General features: G+C 43.3%; 1 protein-coding gene across 5 annotated transcripts in view; it reads left to right on the top strand.

The window, feature by feature from the left end:
* The first annotated feature begins 1,686 nt into the window (after window positions 1-1,686).
* KLHL3 (kelch like family member 3) overlaps window positions 1,687-14,391 on the top strand; it is a 70,934-nt gene continuing 58,229 nt past the window's right edge. Inside the window, exons 1-2 of one of the 5 annotated variants that reach the window (XM_007053589.4) lie at window positions 1,687-2,010; window positions 12,771-12,890. In XM_007053589.4, the coding sequence (XP_007053651.2) occupies window positions 1,997-2,010; window positions 12,771-12,890 (134 nt within the window). In that variant the 5' untranslated portion in view covers window positions 1,687-1,996. The remainder of the gene's footprint in view (window positions 2,011-12,770; window positions 12,891-14,391) is intronic. The other 4 variants (XM_043520737.1, XM_043520736.1, XM_037907327.2 and 1 more) reach the window with 4 other exon arrangements.

The following is a 14,391-nucleotide window of genomic DNA, read 5'->3' on the forward strand; positions in this document are numbered from 1 at the left end:
GTGTTACTGAATCTCATGCTGCAGGGCATGAACTGACTTGCACCTGGAGTCCAGAAGAAACATCTTCTCTACCACAGAGTGGGTTACAGTTGGCCTGATATATTATGCATACTATGTGTCTGTAGGGGAGGGCTAAATATCTCATTAGCCTCTCTTGTTAAGAAATCATAAAGTATTCTGCATTATAGCCAAATATACTGTAATAAACTTATATAAACCACTGATAGTGTTTCTTGTGCTCTTTGTACCATAAGATCAGTGTACAGTTGGGTTGCAGGTTATTTTTGGTGTATGCATCCTAATTTTACCTTGGATGACATGTAGGTGGGTGTTTGGCAAAGATGGACCTACAGGGCAGAGCTCTTTTAAATGAGAAACAATAGGGCAAACCATTGGGAAAAGCATTTGAAAAAGGAAATGTCCTTAGTCAAATGTGACAATATTTGACAATAGTGGTCCAAGTCACTGTAGTTTAGTCATTTTACTGCTGTGTTTGGGGCCTTTTCTAAGTATTTTTATTAAAATAGAAGCTAGAGGCTAAGCCCCTGCTCCCTGTAAAGTGAGTGTGAATGGGGGAACCACGTGAGGGTTGCAGAATGAGGGAATCCTGTAACCCAGGGCAGGGCACAGCACTGGTACAATGCAGCCACGTCTGCTGCCTCATGCTCGTATACCTGTAGGGTGACCAGATGTCCCGATTTAAAAGGGACAGTCCCAATATTTGGGGCTTTGTCTTATATAGGTGCCTGCTACCCCCCCACCCCCTGTCCTGATTTTTCACACTTACTCTCTGGTCATCCTATATACCTGGGATCTCTGTAGTTATGGGGCCCATAACTAGTCATGCTCCTGACCAGTCTCCTCCCCCCGGAGACTAGGTGTTCAGATACTGAGGAGACGGGAATGATAGAAGAGAGAGCATATATAGCTAGATCTGCTTCAGAAGATGTCACAGATCTAAATTCAGTGAGAGTAATTAACCATGGGAACAATTTACCAAGGGTCTTGGTGCATTCTCCATCGATGGTGGGTTTTTAAATCAAAATTGGATGTTTTTCTAAAAGATCTGCTCTAGGAATTATTTTGGGGTAGTTCTGTGGCCTGTACAGGAGATCAGACTAGATGATCACAATGATCCCTTCTGGCCTAGGAATCTGTGAATAGTCTCCCCTCAAGCACGAATGTCACTGTGGGATGTCCTACATGGGTTTGCTCAAAAGCAATTAATTTGAATAGTTTAATAGCCATTAGAATGAGATCTGGTCCACGATCTGTTGATTGGTTATCTTTTACATTTGCGATTATTTCTACTGTGTGAATTACAGCCTTTAAAAGGGACAGCAGCAGATTTGAGCGGGAAGTGTGTGTGTGTCTTGGGGGACCATTATCCGTGTTTTGCTGGGCAATGCCTATGGTAGGACAAGCCAGGCAAAGGTCTTAGGGGTGAGGGTAATAACTAGTACCTTGTTGCAGTGTAGTAATGGAGGAGTGTGTGTGTGTGTGTGTGTGTGTGTGTGTGTGTGTTTGGGAAATAGGTTCCCTGCAGCTGGAGGGTATGGGAATGTGGCAAGCCAGAAACTCTCCCTGTTCCCCTTTGACCAACGTCCCTGGCTGGTGCAAAGGAGGCTGGAGGATGCATTGTGCAGCGGCGGCAGCTCGGAGAGGTGTGAACTCAACCCCGCTCCCGCAGTTGCTGTTGCCAGGAGACCGAGTAGCAGGCTCGCAGGGAAGGGGGGAGGGGGCGGCGGCTGCAGCAGGAGTAGCGGCGGCTGCAGGGAGCGCTGGGTAAGGAGCGCTGGGGCTGCTGCTGCAGGAGCAAGGGAGAGGAAGCCGCTGGGAAGGGGGCGGCGGCGGCGGCGGGGGGGCAGATCCGATTGCAGCCGGGCCGAAGCGCAGGCACTGATTGCTCCCTGCAGCCCGCTGGGTGCAAGCGGCCGCCGGCTTGCGAGGGGACTGGAGTGCATGCAGAGTTCAGGCTCCAGTCCGGCTGCGCACAATGGAGGATGAAAGGTATGTGCGGAGTGTGTGTGTGTGTGTGTGTGTGTGTGTGTGCAGGGCAGACGCCTTTGTGTTTGCATTGGGGCTGGCAGGGCACGCAATGCAGGAGACGCACTGTAGCCAGGCGCTTCTCTGTAAGTGTCACAGCCCTGCTTCATTGGGGGGCGGGGGGTGAAATTTCAAAGCTCTCCCTTGTGAGGACGGTTTTGCATTGTGTTGCTCTGAGACGGTCATCACTCCCATCACCGCTGGGCACTTTTTGTTTTCTTTTCCCCCAGCGCTTCCTCGTAGAAATTGCCCCCGGTGGACTGTCTCTGAGTGGAGCGTGTGTGTGCTTTCGAGATTTAAAATCCCCCCTGTTGTGAGCGCCTGAACTGGGGGACCTGGGAGCTGTGCAAATACAAGGATCTCTGCTTTAAAAAAAAAAAAGGGGGGGGGCAGTCTAAGGGGAAACATTCTCATGGGAACTGCCTTTTAACTTAATTTGAAATTAAGCTTCCTTACAGTTGCATAAGCTTATCAGCAAGAATGTGAGATGTGTGACTTGTAAGAACCAGATCACTTCGCCAGTGGCACTCATTGGCATGCAAGAAGTGGTGATTAAGTAAAGGGCTGATTCTCAATGTTCCTGGGAGAATTCACCTTACTTCTGAAGCATGTGAGGCTCCTGTTCCTGCAAGGCCTTTTTTCCCTAATCCCCTGCACAAAATACGTTGTTTTTATTTTCTGATTACTAGACATTGCAATGTCATAGGTGAAGGTTACTTCACCTGATTAAAAACTGTGCTCAGAAGTTGAAGGGAATTTATTTCCATGCAAAACTTGCCATAAAAAAAAATCTTTTTTATGGCAAGTTTTGCATGGAAATAAATTTCCTTCAACTTCTGAGCACAGTTTTTAATGAGATGTTGGAATGCATTTTGTCTGATTGACGCAGGCATTTAAAGAACATGCGGAGTTGAGCTGGAAATTTAATGTGGGTTGATGTAGTGCAGCCTACCAGTAAAATTTTAAACTCTGATTTAGTGTTCGCCTCACTCTTTAATTTCAGCTAGTTGATTTTAGTTCTGTAAATCTTGACTTGTACCCAGTGGCACCCATTTAGTGCTTTTTGTAGTTAACAAACAAAAGTTTATGAATTTTGCAAATCATACCGTGAGTATATTTACACATCTTTTGTAAGCCAAAACGAGCGACCTGTGTTTTATGACAGGTAGAGGGAGACAGCAGGATGGATCTTTATAGCTGCTCATAGGGTAGATGGGCCATTAACTGTTTCCTGTGTAGTCTTGTTTTTTGTCTGTCGTACCTTGGTTGCTGTAGTTTTCTAAGAAAAAGCTAAGCTCTTAATAGCCACTGAACATAGTGCAAATAATGAGAGGTGGCACCTTGTGATTGTTGCATGGGAATGCCCTAGAGAAGAGGGGTATATAAAATATTTACCATGTAGGCGTTCTTCTTTGAATGCCCCTGTGACTTTTTGAAGCCAGAAACTTAAACTTCTAGAAGCTAAAAATCAGCGGAGTACTCCCTTTCCAAGTTGTGCTGGTGACCTTTGTGTATGGGGAAAGTTTTCACTGAATAATATTGATGGAACTACTGCCTTTTGGGATGTGAGGAAAACTTTGCTTCTCCAACATACTGTACCTAAAATGAAACCTGGCTGCAGTCCTTGAGCAACATTCTCATTGCAGCCAAAGGGAATTTTGTCCAAGTAGCAAGGGGCAGGATTCTATCCTTAGGTGAATCAAGAGTCTCAATAGTTGTTTGTATATTTAATGTTCAGAACAAAACTCTCAGCCTGTGATCTCTCTTGCAGTTAAATATATTCTAGAATAGATCTAGTGTTTGTTTAAATGGCCACCTGTGGAGGTTAATCATTAGTATATTTAAATCTCAGAGGTATTTTAGATACTTGCCCATGTAACTTGTGTCCAATTCTTGCAGCTTTTAAAGTGAATCTGTTGTCTGAGAGTTGACAGGAGAGGAAGCTGAGGCCATGTGCTCATCCCAGTGGAGAGTGGCAATTCATTATCATCCTTGTTAATCAGTTCTGTTCTGGTAGTGCCCAAAAGCCCAAATACGGACTTGGCCCTGATCATTCTGGGCACTGTACAAACATAAATGTCCCTATAATAACCAGTTTGGCTCAGTTTTGTTTTAGACTGATTGAGATGCTTTTTCATTCCCTAAGAACAAACTCCATATCCCCTCAGTCTTTGAAACTGAAGAATCCCACTGAAACTTCTGGGGGATTTTGTTGGTTTGAATATAATTATCCAAACTGTGGCTTACACACCATTGCTCTCAGGGTAGGGACGGAAGGCTCTTCAATGAACCCAGGCTGTGAGGACCTTGGATTTATGTCCCCTCTGAAGAGGCAGTTGAGAGATGTCAGGTTCTCACATTCTAGAAGTGCACGTCCTGTTGAACTCCACAAAAGCTACATCCTACACGCTGAAAAGTGGAATGAATAGCTCTTTAAAAAGGACTCTGTCAAGTACTTTATTTCTGTGTGTTTTTTTGTGGTGGCTTTGTGTTTATATTTGTACACGTGCTTAGAATTTTGATGGGAACATTTTATAAACTTGCATAAAAATAGTATAGACCTCAAGTTTGACCTACGTTAACTTTCTTATTTGGATTTTAATTTTTCTTTCCCACTCAGTTAATTTTTTTTTAAAAAAGTACTTTATTATCAGGTCATGCCATATGTAGGTTCTAAACCTGCCAACGCTTGTATTTCTGAGAAACTTTTACACATGTGAGCTTCTTCAGTGGGGCTACTTACATGTGTAAAGTTACTGATGTGCCTAAATGTTTGCAGAGCGAGTGATTTTGTGTAAGCCAGTCGTGTGGCAATCTAAATTGCTTACTTTGAAATCACAGTTCTCTCTTTGTCAATGCTGGTATGGCCATTCTTTGTCTGGCAAAACTACACAGCTGTATGATCAATATGTGTGTTCTTTACCTCTGATGAAATTAGACACATTTTATTGTTCAACCAAAATAATGATATGAATGATACAGAATAATTATTGAAAACCTAAATTTTCCAATATCGTAATTTAAAATAATGGCTGTGGATGATTTTGCATAAACATGGTGATGTCTTCATAGTATTTTTTTCGAGAGATTTAATATTTGCATCGCAAAGCAACTGTGATATTGGTGTTGAATTTGAATAATTATCTTAATTAGGGTAAAAATTGTTATCCTATGTTGTGGAACGCTTTATCTTTGTGATTTTTATCAAGTCCACGTTCCTCAAAATAATGTTCTTTTGGGGTTCTAGTGTGCATATCTGCAGTATACTCCAATTGCATATGTTACCAGTTTTGTGTATCCATTTTGTAGTAATAGGCAATGCCAAAAATGCCTTAACAAAATAGGGGAAATATTACTTACCTCAAAAACAAAAAATCCTTCCTTATATTGATTTTTTTTTAAATGGGGGAGAGGAGCAGAACAAGCCAGTTCTGTTTCATTATTTTCAAATCCTCTGCAAAATCTGCCTCCCCCCATCAAAGCTGGCATTTTCAAAGATGCCAAAGGGAGTTAGGTGGCAAACTCCTATTGAGTACTGGGGATATTTGGCAAGCTAATTTCTCTAAGCTCCTTTGACAATCCTAGCCCATAGTCTTTAAAATTATTTTATTTTCATGTGGCTTTAAAAAAATAAAGATTAGCTAGTGCACGTGCTCTCTCTCTCTCTCTTTCATAGCTAGCTATTATCAGTCTCTTCTATATGTACTGTAACATTGACATCTGATAGTAGAATGGGTGTTAGCTTGTCTCTGGGGTGGAAATATTAGGTATAATAATAAATATATTTGCTTCCATGTATTTCTTGCCACTCATTCTAGATGTAAAATATTGTTGCTCTTTTTGTTTTATACTTGCTTTGTTTCCTTCAGTTAAAATTAAAGATCAAAACATTTATTTTTTGGCATGATATCCATTTATCATAATAAAAAAACTTCCTTTCTTCTCAAATTAAAAATAAGGAAGACAGCTCTGTCAATATGGATAGCAGTTCTATCTTGATAAACAGATTCTTTCTTAGCTTTATAAGTCAGGGGACTGCAATTTAATATCTATTTAGTTCCCAGATCAAACTACATTAGACCGGAGTAAAGGCCGAGTGCCTGTCAGCAACTTAAGGGTAAAAATCCTTACAAGGATGCTGTAATTATCCCATTAATAGGCACTACAAATCCAGGAAATTCAGAGTTCAGGTTAAATTTTAAGAAAGCTGACATGTCAAGGAATGGAAATGCACAGTTAAGGTTCCAAACAACCTTAACTCTGCCCTCTGTAGTAACATTGTGCCACAACCATAAAATTATGGTTAGTACAGAAGTGTCTGTAGTCCTGCTGGCCACCATCTTCCCTGAGGGCAGCTCGGCTCCACTCCTGTTTGAAAGTAGGCACTTTTAGCTTCAGTCTATTGAGAACAATAGAGCACGGCAGCCATTTTGAAAGAGGGCAGCTCTTCATGGAATCCTTTGCAGCAGTAGCATAGATTCATAGATATTTAGGTCAGAAGGGACCATTATGATCATCTAGTCTGACCTCCTGCACAACGCAGGCCACAGAATTTCACCCACCACTCCTACAAAAAAAACCTCACACCTATAACTGTGCTATTGAAGTCCTCAAATCGTAGTTTAAAGACTTCAAGGAGCAGAGAATCCTCCAGCAAGTGGCCCGTGCCCCATGCTACAGAGGAAGATGAAAAACCTCCAGGGCCTCTTCCAATCTGCCCTGGAGGAAAATTCCTTCCCGACCGCAAATATGGCGATCAGCTAAACCCTGAGCCTATGGGCAAGATTCATCAGCCAGATACTACAGAAAATTCTTTCCTGGGTAACTCAGATCCCACCCCATCTAATAGCTCATCACAGGCCATTGGGCCTTTTTACCATGAATATTTAATTACCAAAACCATGTTATCCCATCATACCATCTCCTCCATAAACTTATCGAGTTTAATCTTAAAGCCAGATAGATCTTTTGCCCCCACTGCTTCCCTTGGAAGGCTGTTCCAAAACTTCACTCCTCTGATGGTTAAAAGCCTTTGTCTAATTTCTAGTCTAAATTTCCTAGTGGCCAGTTTATATCCATTTGTTCTTGTGTCCACATTGGTACTGAGCTTAAATAATTCCTCTCCCTCTCCGGTATTTATCCCTCTGATATATTTATAGAGATCAATCATATCTCCCCTCAACCAGAAACACTATTCATCAGTTTTGGCTGAAGAAGAAGCTTGCATGGTGTCTTCCCTGATGCCATGGAAATCCCTCTGTGGTTAGAGAGATGGCAGATCAGAGGCAGTGCAGGTTCCCAACTTCTTTCTGTGGCATTTCTTTCTGCCGTCTCCAGGAGATGTATGGGGATTCCTGGTCTAGTCCTTATTGACTGACTGCTCTTTACCTCTGCGTCATAAAATCCCCTTCTGGGGGTGGGGTTGTTTTGCCAGCAGCAGCATCTAACAGGGACACGGTGGCGTTTTGGTCCCTGCTGGAGCTGCTCTGTTGCAGATGCTGCGTGGAGGAGCAGGAAGCAGTACCGCAGCTGCTCCTGCATAGAAACCAGGGCCATATCCCCTAGTGTCTGCATGAACCTCGGGAAGCTGAGTGGTTCAATGGGCTGAACCTCTTGACTAGTCTGTGGAATGTGCATGTGGCAACATGCCCTTCCCCCCCTCTAAGGATGGATCAGCTGAAAACTTTGCAAGTCCGAACTCATGGAGTGAAGTCCATTGCAAAATTTTTATCAACTTTGACGGGAGCAGGATTTCACCCTTTGAGTTTTTCAGCCCCCTGTGTGTGTTAAGGGGATAGTTTAGCTCTCAGGAAGTTTGTGTATTTGCAATATTTTGATTTTCCTTCCTTCTTCCATCTGATGTAGTTACTGCTGGTAACTAAGGCAGCCGAGGTCTATAGTCAGATGCGTGCACACAGCACTGGTAAGTTCTGAGATTTGTAAAATGTATCTTTAATACCTTTCTCGTGATTGGTTAGAAGCGTGATAAAGTTTTATTGGGGCTCATGCTGGATGAGCTGCATTACTAGCTTGTGGCTAGAGCAGCTGTTCGAAAGCTATGCCAGTAAAAGCTTTATCCCATCCTATCGCCTACTCTGCTGGTAAATATGCATGCTGCGGGAATGTATCGCATCTGCCTTGCCCTAGCTAGTGGAGGCAGAGGATGATCAAACTCTCTGTCCAGAAGAGTTGATGGCCTTGATTTTGCATATACACCCCGGGCCTTCTCCATTGGATTCTCTGGGAGTTGTGGGTGTGAGAGGATTGCAGGATTTGGCCTCTTTGTTGTTGCTGCTGGTAGACAAGTAAGAAGTTATTGATAGGGAAAAGGGCCATGTTATTTGGGTATTTATGGGTAGGGTAGAGGATCAGAGTTTATTGTTATAATGGACCACATTTAATAGAGTGGCTTGAAAATCCCATTGATAATTGGGAAATTTTACCTAATGAATGGAGAGGAGAGGAAGGGGCTGAGGCTGATTTCTGCAGAAATCAACGTTGGTTTTTTTTTTGTAGTTGAAATATGATGTGTGAACCATGATCTCACCTGAGCCTGCAAATAGACCTCGCCAGTGTACCTGTCGCTGCTTGGGCCAGAGCAGCACCTTAAATAGAACTCTAATTAATTTCACTGCTGCTGTTTGGGGAAACGCTGAGGTCAGGGCTGCTTCTGCTTGGGAAAGTTCTGAGTGGCACTGGAGGTAGGAAATGAGGCTGCTCACAGAAGAGGAGTCTTCAAAAATTGGAGGCTGGATGAGGGATAGAGCTGCAGAGAGGCTGGGAGAATATGTAGAGTAGCAGGCAGCAACCCCTCAAATTGAAGAGGGGTTGTGGTCAATCTCTCCTTCCCCTGAGATGGGAAACAATGTAGTACCTACTGGAATTTAGAGCAGGCTAAAAACTTCTAGGGACTGCTCTGTTGGCTAAGGGTAGCTAGGATGCAGGTGGCATAGAGTTGGCTACATTGGCTTTACGCCTCTTGGAGATTTGCCTAAACCAGGGGAATCCTCCGCTGCCGGTCTTGCGTACTTTTTGAGTTGTTGTACATAGCCACGTGCACTTTAGTTCACACATCATCCTTAAATGTTCATCAGAAATCTTCATTCCATAGCTAAGCCTTCTCACTAATTTAAAGAACAAGATCAACTGGAAATCTTGTCATTTTCACAGGTGTGTTAAAGGTTCTTGTCAATTTGAATCTTCTTAAAAACTGACTCGTTAAAAAAAAGTTCGTCTTTGAGAGAGAGAGAGAACCCTTTAAATGGGATGTCTTGATTTCAAAAATTATTAAACATGTTGGCAACACTAAGGTTTTTCAGCTAACTCTCACAATTTTATGGTGAGCCTCAGGATATTGGATGGCTTTCTTATAGCCCCAACTCCTGGAGTTAGTTAATTATATGAGAATATCAGCTTTCATGTTTAATAACCTCGCCCCCTCCTTCCCTCCAGCTGCTAGCTCTCATGGGGGATGGAGAAAAGCTTGAAAATGTGCAACTTAAAGGCTCCAGTACCAGAAGGCAAATAAAAAGAACCTGAATGTAGTAGTTTTGAAATCTCATGATTTTTAAACCAGTCTCAGGAATTTTTAATGCTTGGACTTGGCAATACTATAAGAGGGTTTTTGTGCACACCCACAAGCAATGCCACTAAGCCACCCTACTGCTCTGAGTCCTGCTGTGTTTCCTGTGTGCATCTATACATGTGCTTGCAGCCTGTTTTGTTTTCAGTTTCGCTCTCAGCTCTGCTGCTGGTAAATCCCCTTTTTCAGGGCCTGGGGTAGGGTGTATAGTCAGTGACCTATATCTAGCCTTGTGCTGTGAAATGGACAAAGTAAACAAACTGGGGGAGGAGGGGAAACATATTTCCCATCTCTAACCTGTCATTCAGAGGACTTTTGCGGGTAATATAGGTACAAGATTGACAACCAAAGCTTTCTTCTGACAATTCGATGTTTTAGAGAAGTTTCAAGTACTTTCGCTGCTCTAGAATGCCCAATCCCAGTTTTGTAGGGTTTTTTTGTTTTTTTAAATATAGACACTTTCTTTAATGTGGCTGTGTGTAAATCCCGGACAGACATAAGGTGAAATTAGCTGGCACTGATTTACACAGGGGAAACAGTGGAATTGATTTTATGCAGAGTGCTGTCAAATGCATAAAGTAAGCAAACTAGAAACATAGAAAAATATTTTTTCCTATAATCTTTCAGTAATAATAAGATCGGAGATTACTTGTAACAATTGGCTTTTTAAAAAAAAAAATCAGGCAATTGTTTTTTAATGGACTGTGTCACTATCGTACATAGACACTGTGCACATTACAGAAGTGTTGTAAGCATTTAACAGTATTACTAAAATCACTTTAAAATATTAAGTGTTAATGTTAAAAATCCGATTGTACTGTTCTGGGTTAAATCCAGGCTGTGGTAATGTCAATGGGAGTTTTGCTATGGACCCCCAGTTGGGTTCGTTTTCTTCCTACATTTATCCCAGCTTTGGAAATGAAAATCAGTTAAATCACTTGCATTTTTGGGTTCTTCATGATTGGGTTTCATGTACTGGAGGGGAAGGTTTGGCTGCTGAAAAGCCTGGAGAAAGGATTATGGGTTTAAATAGAGTAGCAGTCTATCATTCTATTTGTTTTCAATAAAATTGAAACATTGAGCTCAGAGTAATTTTACACGTGTGAATCATAGAAGCTGGTGTTGACCTAATGATAATCTTGCACAGAGAGACAATTCTCTGAACAAGGTAATGAGGACGCTGATGTGCCTTAAACTTCCAGATTATGGTGATCCTTGTTAGACAGATCACATTGGGCAAAACTGCTTCTGCTTGTATAGCTTGCCGTCCTGAAAGGAGGTTCTAGTTTAATAATCCCTCCTGTACGCCTCACCTGCACTACACCCTGTTTTCTAAACTTAACACAGAATGAGGCGTGACCTCTAAACTAATACAGTGGACGACGTACAAATAATTTCAATTCCAATTTTCTGACTTATCGCCGTAGAGTGCGTTCCATGCAATCTACTGTGAGCATGTTTCTTTCAGATGAGATGAAAAACCACAGTCCTGCTCTCTGTGTGGACACTGGCCCCCTTGTGCTTAAGTCTATACCTATGCAGCAAGGCAGTTAAGCACCTGCTTAACTTTGAGGTCAAGTGCTTTGCTGAATCAGAGCCTGTCAGGGCTTGTCTTCACTGTAGTAGTTAGCTGGAGTTAGTACACTTTTGTTACTGATAGGGCTGCCACCTCTGAGATACAAAACCCAGGACATACCTATTACTTAATGCTGGAGATCCAACTGTCCCACCATTATGCCAGGGCACAGGACAGCCTGCAGGGTCTGCCCCTGCCACCCAGCACTGGGGGAGGGACACGTGGGTCCCCAAGACAAGCCCCTCACTTCCCCACAGGCTGGGCTCCCAAGCTCCAGCTGCTGGTCAGCAGAGGCAGGCCGGCCCAGGGGCAGTCCAACACTGCAGCCATCCTGCTGTGGCCACCACCTCCCCCTCAGCCACATGAGTCTGTCCCTGGAGCCTGCCCTCATTGGTGCGCTGTGCCATCTGTGTGTGGTGCAGATGCGGCCCCAGTCTCTGAGCAGGCTCAGAGTGATGTATTATTACACAGCTGTGGTTAAAAAACAAACAAAAAACACTGCACAACCTGGGAGTTTTAATGTCCTGAGAAGACTCGCAGATTTCCTGGGACAGCTGCCTCAAAAAGGGATGATCCTGGGAAAACCTGGGCAGGTGGCAAGTCTCGTTACTGTAGGTGAGCTAGGCCAGCTCCAATGAGAGCAACCATGCTGCAAAGCAACACTAGAGTTACACAATGATTTGGATTAGCTGTTGCATCCCCACTGAATTACGAGCTCGAGCACCAGCATCACTTGCGCTTCAAGCCACGCTCCCCACCCTCCGATTGGCCAGCTAGCTCGACCTTAAACCAGCACTTAACTCGGGTTAGAGATTTTTGTGGACATGTGTTGTGTTAGGTTTAACACATGAGTGATCACTCAGATTAACTGGGCTGTGAAAGCATACCCTCAGGGTATGTCCACGCTTTGAGCTGGGCATGTGATTCCCAACTCAACATACCTGCACGTGCTCTAATTGAGCTAGCATGCTAAAAATACAGCATAGTCATACGGGCGTGAGCAGTGGAAGGGGCTAGCCACCCAAAGTATGTTTTCGTCAGAGACTATAGGCATGTACTCGCGGCAGCTAGCCTTTTCTGCCACTTGCACTGCTGCGACCAAACTATTTTTAGTGCACTAGCTTGATCAGAGCTAATGTGGGCATGTCTCCTGAAGCAGGGAATCACAGCCCCCAGCTTGAAGTTTAAATGTATCCTTAGACTTGAATTTGTCCTCATGTGCTTGGCTCACATTTCTTCCCCTCCCCACTCTTGTCTGGCTGGCTGCGACCATCTAACCAACCAGCGGTAGCTGCATTTCAGCGAGACTTTCCGTATACGGACACTGATCCTAGAGACAAGGATGAGAGTGTCTGTGACTCTACACATGTGAGTTGTCCTGTTCGTACTACTTGCATGCGCAAGTGTTTGCAGGAGCTGGGCCCTAAGCTGTAAAGCATTGGGGATCCTTCAGAACAGAGCTTGCTATATTAACATAAATTATTGCTATCTTTAAATTCAATTATGCTGGATTCAACAACACTGAAAAAGCATAAACTTTCCCTTCCCTCTTATCCTCATTTTCAGCATCAAACAGAGTTCCCAGTCACCTGATGAAGCTGAAGATAAGGAGAAGGACCAGCGCACGGTAACAGTCAATCCTTCTCACATGGGAAAGGCATTCAAGGTCATGAATGAATTACGGAGGTACTTTTTCCACGTAACATGCATCATCTTTGGTTTATCAGACACATGCTGATCAGAACAGAAAGTCATTTGGGGCACTTTAAAAAATAATATTCTGTATTTGCTTCAGCACAAAAGGAGGTCACGCAACAGGGTGTTAGCAAAGCAGTAGAAGAGGCAGCCAAAGTGTAGACATTGTAGAGCACTGCTATTCCCACCCACACACCTGTCTACCTCTTTGTCAAAAAGAAGACAGCTGTGTCATTTTCAGAGCCATATCTGCCGTTTACAAACAATAATTGGTTTAAAGTTTCCCACTACTTACAGCAAATCCACACACACAAACACACTATTCTCAACAGAGCAAATGGCTTGAAGACCAATAATAGAATATTACAGCTATGAGGACACCTACACGTAATTACAGAGCAAGGATTGCTAAAGTGGGATTCTCATTCTCTTTGACTCATGGTCAATCAATCTCCGCTTTGTACTGCAAAGTGTGTAAAAAAAACAAAAAAAAACCCACACCACCCACAAGCCAATTTAAAAACTTCACACTGCTCAAAGAAGAACTCCAGCACATTTTCGATCAAGTGTGTGTGTGTGTGGGGGGGAGAGGAGAATTATTACTTTAAATGGCCTTTTAAAAAAATTAGTCATTTAAAAAGATACCTGTGGGTGTGTCAGCCATTCAGTGGCAGTGGATGACATTTGGCTTGTTTCTTGGAGTCTGCCATCTTCCCTTGAAGCAGGTTGAAATTCAGTGAGCGTTTGACTTTTTCATTTGTGTGACTTATTTGAGTCCTTGGCCTGCCAAATGGTATCTTTGGTTTGTGGAAACTATTCTGTTTTATTTATGTAATGTGAAAAATGTGTACGTAACACACACACACTCTCTCTCTCTCTCTCTCCCTCCGCCCCCGGGTTGAATAGGTTGACCTTCTAAAATATGCATTATCCTATAAAGAGAAGGACTGGAATCCTCTCCCTCTGCAGCAGATGCCACCATGCTTGGGCTGGCCCAAGCAGGGGGGCATAACACAGAGAAATGCGAAGTATCCTTCCCATCTCACAATTCTGTGAAGCTGAGTGCGTTTCCTTTTCAGTCTCCCTCTAGCACTCTGCTGGCAGAGGGATGAGGAGACCTGAATGCAGGTGCTTGTGCAGCTGAGCACCAGGCGGCCGTAGTTATGTTGAAACTCCAATATTGTATTCCTTTAACTGAAGTGCACTGGAGACCCGAGCAGTGCTGCTTTCTTGGTTTCTGTGTTTTGCTCGATCCCGTATGTTACTCAGCTGACTGTAGAAGGTTAGATCTGCCCTTAAGCACATGCTTTTCAGACTGCATCTTTGCATGCTCCTTGGCACTGCTTTCTCTTCGCTCCTGCTGCTATTCTGCAGTCTGCAAATCCTGATGGTTGTATGGTGCACTGCTTTGAACCATCACTCAGTAGTACCGTCAGACAGCCTGTGGAAATGGTTACCTTGAATAACAGCGATTTAATTCCTGTTTATCTAG

Source organism: Chelonia mydas, chromosome 8 (assembly GCF_015237465.2).
Source record: "Chelonia mydas isolate rCheMyd1 chromosome 8, rCheMyd1.pri.v2, whole genome shotgun sequence".
NCBI classification, from domain to species: domain Eukaryota; kingdom Metazoa; phylum Chordata; order Testudines; family Cheloniidae; genus Chelonia; species Chelonia mydas.